The sequence below is a fragment of the Maylandia zebra genome, linkage group LG13 (genome assembly GCF_041146795.1).
Source record: "Maylandia zebra isolate NMK-2024a linkage group LG13, Mzebra_GT3a, whole genome shotgun sequence".
NCBI classification, from domain to species: domain Eukaryota; kingdom Metazoa; phylum Chordata; class Actinopteri; order Cichliformes; family Cichlidae; genus Maylandia; species Maylandia zebra.
Window position 1 is genome coordinate 12711595 of NC_135179.1, and position 12720 is coordinate 12724314.

The 12720-nt window shown below is 41.3% G+C and overlaps 1 protein-coding gene across 4 annotated transcripts in view; it reads left to right on the forward strand.

Annotated features, from left to right (window-relative positions):
* The first annotated feature begins 3201 nt into the window (after positions 1-3201).
* grid1a (glutamate receptor, ionotropic, delta 1a) overlaps positions 3202-12720 on the forward strand; it is a 289059-nt gene continuing 279540 nt past the window's right edge. For 3 of the 4 annotated variants that reach the window (XM_004551461.3, XM_023153530.3, XM_004551462.3), the window contains exons 1-2: positions 3203-3693; positions 5284-5439. In XM_004551461.3, the coding sequence (XP_004551518.1) occupies positions 3615-3693; positions 5284-5439 (235 nt within the window). In that variant the 5' untranslated portion in view covers positions 3203-3614. Of the gene's footprint in view, positions 3694-5283; positions 5440-12720 lie in introns of all 4 variants that reach the window. The other variant, XM_076891554.1, reaches the window with a different exon arrangement.

Consider the following 12720-nt stretch of genomic DNA (forward strand, 5'->3'; position numbering starts at 1 on the left):
TAGCTGAATATTGATCTTTTTTTTCCATGGACTTCTCGACAGTTAGACCTCACTTTGCAGCCAGAGGAGTTGCCCCTCCCCGACTATTAGAAAGAAAACAGTTTGAGTTTTGGCCACACTTTTTCACCCCTAGAAGTTATGCACATCTTTTATACACAGTCTGTGCCTCAAAATCAAATACAAGATTCAATATAAACAATTTATCATGCAAGAATTTTGCTCTGGGGTTTTGATTAAAAAAGTATACTTTTTATTATTTTGGAAACAGGAAAAAAAATGTTATTCATAGATAGTTCAGGGTGGAGCAAGTAGTTATGTATTCATGACTAACAGCAGTTGTTCTGGCTTTGACACATTTGAATGTGACAGCTTCTCTCAATCTAAATTCACTTTTTGGCTTTCTTCCAATAAGGAAGAGAAAAAAAAATCTGTCTTTCCTTTTCACTCCATTGCTCATAGCCATAAACATTAATGAGTCAGGTTTGTGTGACAATGAAATTCCACCTTCATTGCTGAAGAGCAGGCGTGACCTACCCACCAATGTCTCGGTAACAGTTTGCAGCAGTTTTGAGACTAACATAAGTTGACACCCATGGAGGTGCACGAGGTGCACTGCTGAAGTGAATTTAAAGGAACAAAAACAATGAGTTGCAAAGGATTTTTGTTTTAATTTGGAGAATAATCATTAGGAGACATTTTGGACCAACAGAGCAGGTATGAATCAACTGCATAATGAACCCAAAAATATGAACGATTATCCACTGAATGGCCTACTTTCTATGAAAAAGGTATTTTCTCTTTCATATTAATCTACTTTCCAATGCATGGAACTTGCAAACCGGTGGCTCAAAACAACACTCTGCGCTTCTCATGAAAATATCTCATAAATACCTTTCTATATGCAGAAAATATATATTAGAGGATATACATTATTTTCAACACATCTGCATTAAATGGTAATAGCTCTGTAACAACAGTACTCTCACTTATACTTAAATATCCCCACCAAATGGCTTGTCTTGTTTGACAGTTTACCTATAAACCAGACACAACACAATTTCTTAATATGATATTCATTTCATGTGCGGAAGAATACAGCCACAGGATGTTTTTAAGGTTCATATCCAGAACTTGTTTGATTTAGCATTGATTAAGAACTTGTTAATTATTCTTTTTAATCATCTTATCCGTAAAAAACGATATACATGCTATTGGGCAGCAGCTTCATTGCACCTTACTGGTGTCAGTCAGATTGAACACATCCTGATTATTCTTATGCAGATTTTTCTCGAGTTGCACATCATGTATCACCCCCTCACCCCCCACCCCAACAGAAGAGCAGAATGAAAGAGAGGGGCAGATTTGCACCACAAGCACTCATAATAAACAAGAATGTACAATGAATGAAGCCTTTTTGAGACATATGTGACATGGCAGTTTAGCCAGTATTTAAAATGAATAATTTATTGATGAAATCTCAGCAACATATTGCTTCATAGATCAGTGAAATTAAGAGATGCATTTCTGTGCTGGGACCTGATGAAATTTTTATGGGTTTTTTGGATGCCTGTCATCTTAAAGCACAAATTTCAAGGTTAATCTTTCAGATTTGATCCCCTTGAAATGTGCCCAGATTGATCTACTGTGCTGTGGAAACTGTAATTGGGATCAAAGAGCAATAATTGATTCTTACAGTGTGTTCCTCCCCTTGTTGTCAAAGCAGCTGCTCATATACAAAAAAGGGAAAGAAAAATCTGATATATGTCACTAAGATGTGGGCTAACATTCATCACATATTCAGGCATAAATATCTATACTACCCTGAGCAGTAAAAAGCCTTTCGGGTTCACTCCAGCCTGTTTCCTAATGACATGGCAATAGAGCAGTGAAATATGACCATCACTCATAAAAAGCGACATAAATCGTTAGGAAATGATTGAGATATTTTGTGCTACAGCAGGTGCAGTATCTATAGATGGCCAGTAGGGGTAGTGTGTGATTTTAGTTAAAAACGTTGGAGGCATGTGAATTCACCCCTTGCCTGCAATTAAACTGAAGAACGTATAAAGGCGAGCTGAGGGGTTGCGGGGTGTTTAAAACAGCCACTCCCTTATTACATATTGTTTCTAAGAATGTTGCATCCTGGAAAGAATCAGACAGATATAAATGTGCAGTGTTTGCTCTTCACTTGACTGTCTGTCCGGTGCAGTTCAGTGAAGGAGCTGTCCACTGCTGGTGGTGCTGAAACTTTGTTTTTTTGCGCCTCTGACAGACTTAACCAAACAATTAAGAGATATTTCCGTTTTTATTACATCCACGAGAAATATCCTTTAATTGTAAGATTATGCCTATCTAGAAATCTTCTGCCACGAGTTCCTCTTCTTTATAGCTCTGCAAACGCCGTGCATTGCTCACTGATGTGTGTAAGGCTACCCAATAAAAATTACTCCCACCCTTTAGAGTGATTCGTGTCCTAAAAATTCGCTCCAACACTTTGACCTCGGCTTTATATATAAAAAACACACACCCATAGAGTCAATTATGCAGAAGCAATATTCAATTAACCGAACAAGCCAGGCTATAAGAAAGCGTTAGGTTTGTTTTCTGTTTGCTCCTGTGCGGAATGCTCCTCCGTCAACTCCATCCAGCTGTTCTTTGGCTCAGACAGGCGTTGTGGCTTCTGCCACGTCTGTCTCTCATCCATCAGCCATCGCCGAGGATCACAGTGTGTAAATCCTTTTCTCTGGCACATCAGCTGCGCTCCGTCGTCGCTGAAGTATGGTGAAAATGTGTCCCAGTCGTTCTGGTCTTTCACATTTTCCCCGAAAACGACAACTTCTCCAAAAGTAAACTGTTCACACCGCCGCCAAATATGTACGCTGACTTTTGCGTGTCTGCTTTTGTCGCGTTGTTTTATTTCTTTTCTTTTTTTGTAAGTAAGGCATATCTTGTCAAGGGATTATTTTTTTCTTTGCCTGTTTTAACCTCCAGTCGTGTGTTTAATTATCGCCTCTCCACGCGTCTTTCTCCGGCTAGTCCAACTCATTTCTACCCGGCTTGTCGAAAAAAGCACCCGAGTCGTGAAGTCTCTGCAGTCACGTGATTAAGACAGGACTGAAGAGAGTGATTTTTTCTCTCTCGGAGTGTGTATGTGAGCGTTTCTCCGTGTGTTGTTGGAGGGGTGTCCCTCCTCCGCATATTTTGCTGCTTGCCATGCTTTAGACGCCGGAGCGCAGGGAGAGAGGCGAGAGTGAGAACGCCGGTCTCTCTCACAGGGCTACCTGTCTTTTTAGGCTTACCTCGAGTCCCCGTCGGTTCGCCCTGGTCTTTTTGAGCCCACCTTCCTGCGGTCGGCTTGTTTTTGTTGGTTTAAAAAAGAGCAAGAGAGGAAGAGAGAGAGCGAGAGAGAGAGAGAGAGAGCGAGAGAGAGAGAGAGAAAACTGTGGTCATTTCTGTAGGGTCTACGCGGGTCTGGTCTATCAGGAGGAGGATCGCGGTTCTGTTTGGCTCTGGGTTTTGATCATCTTTCTTTCTTTTTTCTTTTGGGTGCTCCATTTGGACAGTACAGGACAGCCGAGCAGAGCTTGGATGAGCCGCCTCACTAAAATCCCGAGATGGAGTTGCTGCTGATCTGCCTTCCCCTGTGGATATTGCAATGCAATTCGGCCAAAGCGGACTCAATCATACATATCGGTAAGCGTCCGGCAAAAAACAAAAGAAAAAACAAAACATGTTTGGGTTGGTCAAGTGTAAAGGGGTGCGGGAATAAAGGTCAGCCAGCTTATACTGCCGAGATCACAAGATGTTGGTGAGAGGGCGGGATAAATAGAGTGTATTCAGCTTCATCCTGCGTTTAAGAAACACTTTGACTCTCCGGCGAGTTGAAAAGTTGGTGTTTTGTAAATGACCAATCACCCGACCCTCATTGCTTCAACTGTTTTGTTCATATTATTTATTGGTATTTATTCTATTTAGCACAGACATTTCTGTCACTTTTCGACGACAGATTGCTGCATTCATGTTGTCTTCACATCTTAACCACACCACTGCCTGCCTTTGAACCGCAGTCCTGTACAAAAAACCCCCCAAAAAAACCCAAAAACCAAAAAGAAAAAACGATTTACAGTAAGCAGAAAGGCCTGTTTCAGTGAAACTGTGAAATAATAATGATAAAAACACTAATGTGCAATAGACAAACCGCTGAGGCTTTTTTTAGACCAAGCTACCTCTTGTGTGTACCCGACAAGCCTCAACTTTCCCCGGAACGTGACTGCAATGTCAAAAACAAAGATAGAGGGAATGTCAGCGGAGTTTCGTTTTATAGATGCAACACACATAGTGCCTCTTTGTACTCCAACTTCAAACCAGAGCTGCAGAGATGTGGAGATGCTTGAAACTCACCACGGCATCCAAACGATCTGGTGTGTGCCCTTAAACATCGCATTAGGTTTGATTTGACACTTTTGAAACAAATCTGCAACCTCCGTATCAACACGGACTCGGTCATTACCTTCATTTTGCCCCCCTTTTCATCAATGAGAAGCGCTGTAATCTCAGATAAAAACGTCAGTGTCACTGTGAGCAAATCTCGTCTCGGTGCTACGCCGCCACCACCGCTGCTGCTGCTGCTGCTGCTCACTGTTTACTGCAACAGTCTGGCAAGCAGCAGCAGGTGCTCAGTCACTGGCTTAATACAGCAGTGGGACTCCATCCAGATAATATTGGCTGATAGTCCGCATAATGTTAGTGTACCCCAATTATTCTTCTCGTTTCCCTGAAACCCCTTTCCGTGATGTATGTGCTCTCCCAATAGCAGCTGATGCCATTCTGCTAAACAGTGGAGGGGGGGGGGCAGTTAAGCTTCAGTATTCCTCCCACACAAGGCCTACTGTGGGTAGGGTGCCGTGGATCTGTTAGGCATGATGGATATTAACTTTCCAAGTTTGACTAAAGCTAGTGCAGTGCGTGTTTCCGATTTTACAGTGGTCTCTGATGAGACCACGTCGCTCTCCGTGGTGCTGAAATCTCACCAGCGAAGACGCTTAGCTTCAGAAAAAAATACGTTTAATGTAAAGATATATAAAAAGAAAAACAGCACTGTTCAGTCCATCACTTTGGCAGACTGTGGGCAATAAAAGCTATGTTGTCCGCATTGGGTCCACAGCAAAAATAAAATTCGTTCATCATTATCTTCCCACATCTAACTTGCGCACACATAACTACTGCGTGCCCCCCCTTCCCCCCTTCTTACTCTTCCAAGTAATTTACTGTTTTACTCAACAGGTGCCATATTCGAAGAAAACGCTGTAAGAGATGACCAAATTTTCCAACTTGCCATCTCAGACCTGAGTCTGAGCGATGACATTCTGCAGAGCGAGAAAATCACCCACTCTGTGAAACTTATCCAGCCTAACAACCCTTTCCAGGCAGTGCAGGAAGGTAAGCGTTCCTCGACCACCCCCCTCCCGCCCTTGGAATAAATTGCCGCTGCTTTTATTTTTTATTTTAAATCTGATAACTTGGGGCAGCGTGTGGGACGTCAGGAAGGGGGTCATCTTCTCTGCTCAGTAGCTATGATCAAGCAAGAAGTCCGGTGCTTGCTGCGTGGTAATCTTGACTGTCCTGATCTGCTGGAGCCCCAAGAGAATGTTGTTCATTCACACATTGACGCGATGGCTAGTAGAGCGGGCAATGATGATGATTCATGTGCTTCTGTGAGCGAGGGAAATAGCTGTGTGTGCGTGCGCGTAGGCGTGTATGTGTGTTTGTGTGTGCGTCGCCACCTGCAAAGCTCTCTTGCCACTGTACCAAAGCAAGGTGTCTTCTGTGGTTGAAAAGCTAGGTGGAAGCATTGAGTTAAGAGCACAACAGGACAAGATGTTATATGTGTATAAAAATCATGTGAAGACGATCAAATGAAGTTTCCCTACCAATCCAGGAGTTATGTAATGACAAGAGAGTAATATTTCTGGGTTTGCAAGCCTCTTTGAATGTTAAACAATACAGTTTTGTCTACTTCTGTTGGCTTTCCCATACTATAGGTGCCTAGAATGGACACACGTCCACACATCAGACACCAAATTAATAATGAAATAATTTCAGCCAAGGTTATCTCACTCAGATGCTGAACAGACTGCAAAAGGCGATTAAACATTCTTCTGCTGAAATGAATCATTAAGACTTTAATAGGTTCCTGGGGATCTTCAAAAGCTGTTTATGTCCCCTGCACTTAGTTACTAGATCCTACTTTTGTCCCCAGTTGCACAAAGGCCTTGATGACTCATTGCTATTCATAGTGCCCCTGACAGGCAAAAAAATTATATTATGTCTCGCCTTTTGCTATAATTATCCCGTGTCATTTAGCTGAGGCTCTTAACAATGTCACAGATATCTAGTAGTCTACTTTATATTTCCAAAAGCAAACTTTAATCCAGATGAGTCTTAACTCAAGCAGTCTGTCATTTGAGTTCTTTACATATACCAGAAGTATACTGTCATTATCCAGCTGCTGCTGCGGAGATAAGATGAAAAATGTGTTACAGACATATGACACTTGGCTAATTTATCAGTCGTTGTTGCTTGAGATGCAAAAATGTAGTAATTAAACTGACTGGCTAGCAAGTCATTCACCACTTGTACTTCAGTCTAATTAGTGTAGTTAGTCAAAGATGGAACTTTACACCTAAACTTGTTCATGCTTAACTCATACCAATTACCTTAACAATGCTTTCTTTTGACAATGACCTTCACAGTATTTTAACACAACACAATGTCTACATAAACGCTTATAGACACACAAAGTTCTTGATAATCATTTTTCTTCACTGAAAAGCTTTTTATTTCTTATTGAAAATGATTCAGTTTATCACTTCTGAATAAACTGCCTTTCTTTACCCTTGATTGGGTATCATTTAGCACGCTTAATTATTGTTTATGGGCAGGCGCCCGCTAATTAAATATTTAAGTGGTTGATTAGACGGCATTCAGTTTCTGCAGAGAGTTGGGAATAATGTGCAGTCGATGACATGAGGATCAATGTGCGGCCTCAGATTCTTGCACTATACACAAAGTAGGCTGGTGAACACTGAGTGACAACTGGGATAAGTTAACCTTTTGCTTTGCTCTTTTGTTCGCTGCCATCCTGCTGTGAGTGGCAGTCAGGACCTTGCCATAGCATGGTGTAGAGCGAGGAGAGCAGAGGTGGGTATAAAGAGTGAGAGGGACGAAGAGCAAAAAAAACGACTGTGTGTATGTGTGTGTGTGTGTGTGTGTGGGAGGGGGGGAGGGGAGGGGAGGGGAGAAAGAATCATGATCAAGACCTGAATAAACATGAGAGGGCTAAAGAAGAGCAAACGATTTCAGTGAGGTGATGAGGAAAATTTGCCATCTTGAGACAAGTAGTTCTGGTGTCTCGTTTGCCCTTATTTGGCTATCTTTGTCCTTGCTCTGCTAGAACATATATTAATGAGGAAGTCACACAAACGCCATGCAAACAGAAACACTCAACTATTCAGTCCTCCCACGCTTTTATCGTTTAAAGATGGCAGCTCAAGGCTGGCTGGATATACTGCCTGACCACACAACTGGCAGATACTGTCCTATTTATAGGCTGGAACAACTGAAATGAATGAACAGGGTGATTTCTACACCGAGAGTGGAAGCTCACAAGCATCAGTGCTCGCCATGAGACCTGTAGGGCTTATCTGCCATCAGCTTTGTGTTAAATAGAAAAACAAGACACTTAAGATTATAATTATATAAAATTCTCTTCCTAAATTGTGAGAGAATAAGTCATGCTGAGGTGAATTTGTCACAGTGGCTAGAGAATGCATAGTAAAGCAGGACATGGTTTATAGTACAAAATATTACAATGCTGAATTTCTTATGTGTACAGAATTTCTCCTCACATTTGTTATGGAATTATTACAAGTAAATAATTCCATGACAAATGTTAGGAGAAAAGAAATATGATTTTTCACACATCTTAAAATTTGCAACCCAGATTTCCCCTTGTAATTTAAAAATAGAAGCTCATCCTCTGAACATATAAGTTTACATGGGAAACAAAGCTTTTATATCTTTTTCTGTCTTACTTTTTATTCAGGGGAAGTTAAAGCAAGGGGACAGCAAACTTGCCTCTGCAAATAAGAACCTATGCATATTTCAAGAAAAGCTCTGCCTGTAAGGCGGAGTTCTTTCCTTTTTTTTTAGGCCCATAGTTACTGGGTGAGCATTTAGACGATATGCAAATAATGTAAACATCTCATGAAACGAGAATGCCATGCATCATAACACAACTTTGCTGCAGGTGTGTGGTCAAAATACAGCAAAGTTGCATTAAGATTCTACAGCCATGTTACAGCCCTGAGAGGCTGAACTTGGGCATTGTGGTAATTTGAGATAAGCATGCTAGCATGCAAACAATATTTTGACAACAAACTCAAAGATGTTAACCTGCTGGTGGCCATTGAAGAAAGGTTCATGATAGAGTGTGCAAAGCTTTATCCTTTAGGCTCTAGTTTCATGTTCTGGAACAAATGTAACTATTGCGGCATTATATGATTAGCAAGCATGCCAACAGGACAACAGTGTGGGACTACTGAAACTTTTCAAAACTAATTAGCTAAACATACATTTCAGTTTTTGCATAGCAGGCATTCAAATAGTATTGAATGCCAAAATCACTTTTTTTGAGCTGTTTCACTATTTTGTGAAGTCCCCAGCAGAGATTTCCATTAGAGTTTAAAGGATATGGGACACAGTTAAGGAAAATAGTTCCCTCCTCAGTAATTTGTTGAGTGTTCTGTCCCGCTGAGTCCTCTTCACACACCACACCACTAGTGACCCTCCATTTTCATCTAACACCTGCCAAGGTAACGTCAAGGAGGATTTAATTCTTTGTCCTTTATGTTCCTGTAAGCCAATAGAGTTCAAAGAAGTTTTTTTTTTCTCTTTGTCCTTTCCTCAGTCCATAATGACAAAAGTTGAAATAATGGGTCCTCAGTGTTGCCATTGATAATTCAATATCTTCCCTGCGAGTGTCTATTTATGACAACTCATTACTCGCTGTGTAAACGTGATGTAATGCTGCCCTTTCGCTATTATTGTCCCTGTAAATTTAAAAAGGCTACATAAATCTTGGTAACAGATTTGTTTGTGCTTTTATGTCTTTTTACACAGAGGGACGATGATCAGGCCATTATACCAGCCCCTGTTAATTATCCAACAGTAACTTTAATCTATCATAAGCACTTCAGTGGGCTGTAAAAAGCCGGCAGGTGACTTAATAAACTAATTAATGTTGTGACAGAGGTGTATACATGTTATTTATTCCCTTCAAAATGTAAAGCATCCATGTAGGCCAGGTAGGATTAATCAGCATTTGCAGAGCTGCTTCTGCGGTTGTTGGGTGATACTTGGAAAAATTGTACATTAGCATGAAATATTCATTTGAAAATAAATTGTTCCCAAAAAAGAAAATCCACATTCTGCCACTTAAAGTAATGCGGCAATGAAGTCATAGCAGATCTTTTCCACATATAAGGTTGTATATATTGAATACACAGACTTACCAGAATTCAGTTTGTCACTGGGAGAGGATGCCATCACCAGAAGGGGCTTATCTAATGTTTCCTTTTTATTTGATTGTCACTTTTTGATTTTTTTAATCCATCCACCATATATAGGGCCTCAAAAACACTTCTAAAAATGGTCATATGTACTTCCTGCTTCCTCCTCACAGTCCTGCAGTGCTATATTACAGAGTTTATTGATGTGATCATTTCCCTGCTTGCACATTATTTATCTGTGAAATGTATCATAACATTTAGCTGGCATCCTGTGTGATTTGAGCTTCTGATCGTGATCGCTCAGCGAAGGCTGATAAGATCCTACACAATTTTTAGAACTGAGGACTGATCATTAAAGAAGATGCAAATAGGGCTCAGATGTGTTGCTTTCTATAACAAATGTGCCTATGAAAGTGGAAAGTTTTTTATTTATGGAGAAGTGTGTTCAGTGCTGTAATATTTATAATATGGTCTGCTTGCTCCTTGCTTCACAATCCAGCTCTTTCACAGATATTCCTCGCTCAGCTTGCCTCATTGCAATTCATTTGCCCTCTTCTGAGAGATTTCAAAGGTAAAATATTCCTTCCTTTGTTGCACAGGTCACACTATTACAGCTATAACTGTTATGTAACGGACAGTGCATTTCTGTATTTTAACACACCTACACTTTTACACGTAAGCCATTCACAACAGCATTGGTGCCATAGGGAACGCTCTTTGGGGCCTGTCGGCTGAAAGGCAAACTAAAGAACATGCATTCCTGAACATTTTCTTTAGAATAGCCAAAGTCAGCATTGTCTGAAGAGAGAAAGGAAGCGAGAGAGCAGAGTACAGAAGGAAAGGGACACAGAGAGGTCAAGACTGTTAAATACTGGGTCTGCTTAGTAGGCCTGCAGGTTTTGTCCTCTGTGCTGTACAGGAACAGCTGGTCAGAACTGCTCTCTTGTGGTAGGTTACTTCTGTGTCACGTAGCCTCAACATTTACAACAGATGTCTCATTTGCTAGTACACTGACGCTTCTTGAAAGTAGCTCAGAGACATTTATAAGTATCCAATTATATAAAAAAAATACTCTAAAGACTTTAAAAGTGGTTTTGACTTTGGTGTCAAAAGACTTGGTCTGCTGATTAACTTCAGGAAAAGCGTCAGTACGCTCAAATGCCACATCTGATCTGTATTCAAAGAAATCATCTGTAGCACTGCTGTCACCATGACCAGGGATTTTAGTAATCTTTTAATTTGGGTAAACAGGGTTGGAAAGTGTGGAAACAAGTTTTTTTTTTTTACAAACTCTTACAAGTAAATACACTGAGAAAGAGAGTGGGAGCATTGCATTGCCGATTTTTATTGTTGGCTTTTAGGGAAATTGTGAAGTTTAGTCTGTGTCAGAACTACAATATTGCTCTAATTAGAGAGAGTGGCATGCATTCATGTTGGGCCTTTGTTCATTTGTGTATTCATCACACTCCCTATGTTGCCACACTGGCAGACAGCTGAGGGCTGACTTCAAAGTATTCTCATCGCTTTTCATACTGGCATGTTTGACTGAGGATGTTCTGGGGGGTTCATTGTGTAAAAGCCTGACTGATGGCTTGGGTCGTATGATGGCTGTTTGTACCTGAAGGCCGTATGAAGGAAATGCCCACTTAAAAAAAGGATTCATTTTTTAACTGCACAAAGTACATACAAATCTTGATAGACGTTTGACAGATTATTCCTCCGGTGATCTAGCATGTGTACTAAATTTGGCATCAGAGGATATTATTTTGGTCATTTTGCCCTGTCAGGCAGTGACAGGCGAAATTTACCCTGCTGGTTCCTGTGATTGTTATTTAAAAGACATTTAACACCTGCATTGATTTTTCCAATATGACAAGAGCATCTGATCTATGAGGGCTGGTTAAAATCTGCATCTATCAGAACACAACTGAGCACATGCCACGCATAACCCAACAAGCTGCCTGTAATAACTTGCTCATGAACATGCAACATATGTTTTCCCCACCACCGGTTTCTCAGTCCCGTGTCTTATTCATGTCCCTGCCTTCTTTGGCATGACAGATTTATAACGAGCTGTAGAGAACACTGTGACAGATGTTAGTGCTTTGCTACGACCCCAAACAGCCCCCAACCACCGCTGGGGATTGGCCATCAATACTGCTCTACCTGTTAGAGCAAGAGAGACCGAATGAGACTCATACACAGAGAAATGGGGGGAGGGGGTGGCCCAGAGGAGATGTCCTGTTCAATCAGACTGATGTTGATGAGGCCTTTGGCCTCCGTCCGTTGTAATACATCGGAGTCCCACATGTTACTAACATCATTTCTCTTTTGTACACACACCGTTATGCTTCGATATTATTGAGCTGCCTAAAGTGTGCTGAGATGGCAGAGATGAGGTGGTGGGGGAGGAAGAGTGGGTGTATAAATGCCGGTAGAGGATTTGTTTGTTTGTGCATGTTGGTATGAATATATGTGTGGTAATATGCTGTAATATTTGAGAGTTTGTGTTGGGTTTTTAGATGCAGGTTTGCAGATGTGTTTGGAAAGTGATTTTGTGGTTTTGTGAGAGGCAGTGTTGGTCATTAAAGCAGTTTGGTGATGGGAGCTTTCAGCTACCCCTTTCACTCACTTGTGATGCTGACTAGCTCTGAGGGAAGTGTGTATAATTTACTACCCACCACCTGCACCATTGGCTGCAAGAAGACTTCATTCCAGGACAGAAGACAAAGAGCAGAAAATCAGCCTCAGAGTAAATCCTATTAGAGCCTAAACAGAAGTCGTCCACAGAAATGGTGTGCGGCTATCTCTGACGTCACACTCATTGCAGACAGAGGGAGGAGAGCGATGGGGTTTGGTTGTGGGTGGAATTGGACTGGAAGTCTTGGTGAATATCGGGATGAAGTAGAGTGAAATAGTGAGCAAGTGTGACAGTGAGGGTGAAAGCAGGGTGATGGAGATGGCTGAAGGCAGTGGGAAAATGCAGGGGAAAAAAGGAGCAGAGCATGTAAAATCTTGGAGTGTATGGAAGACAAGAGGGGCAGAATCATTTGAAACTGCGGACTCGGCTCACTAGCCTTATTGATGAAAAGATGCTAAAATGTATTTGGGAGCCATTGTTTGCATTAGTGCCCACAGACATGACTACCAA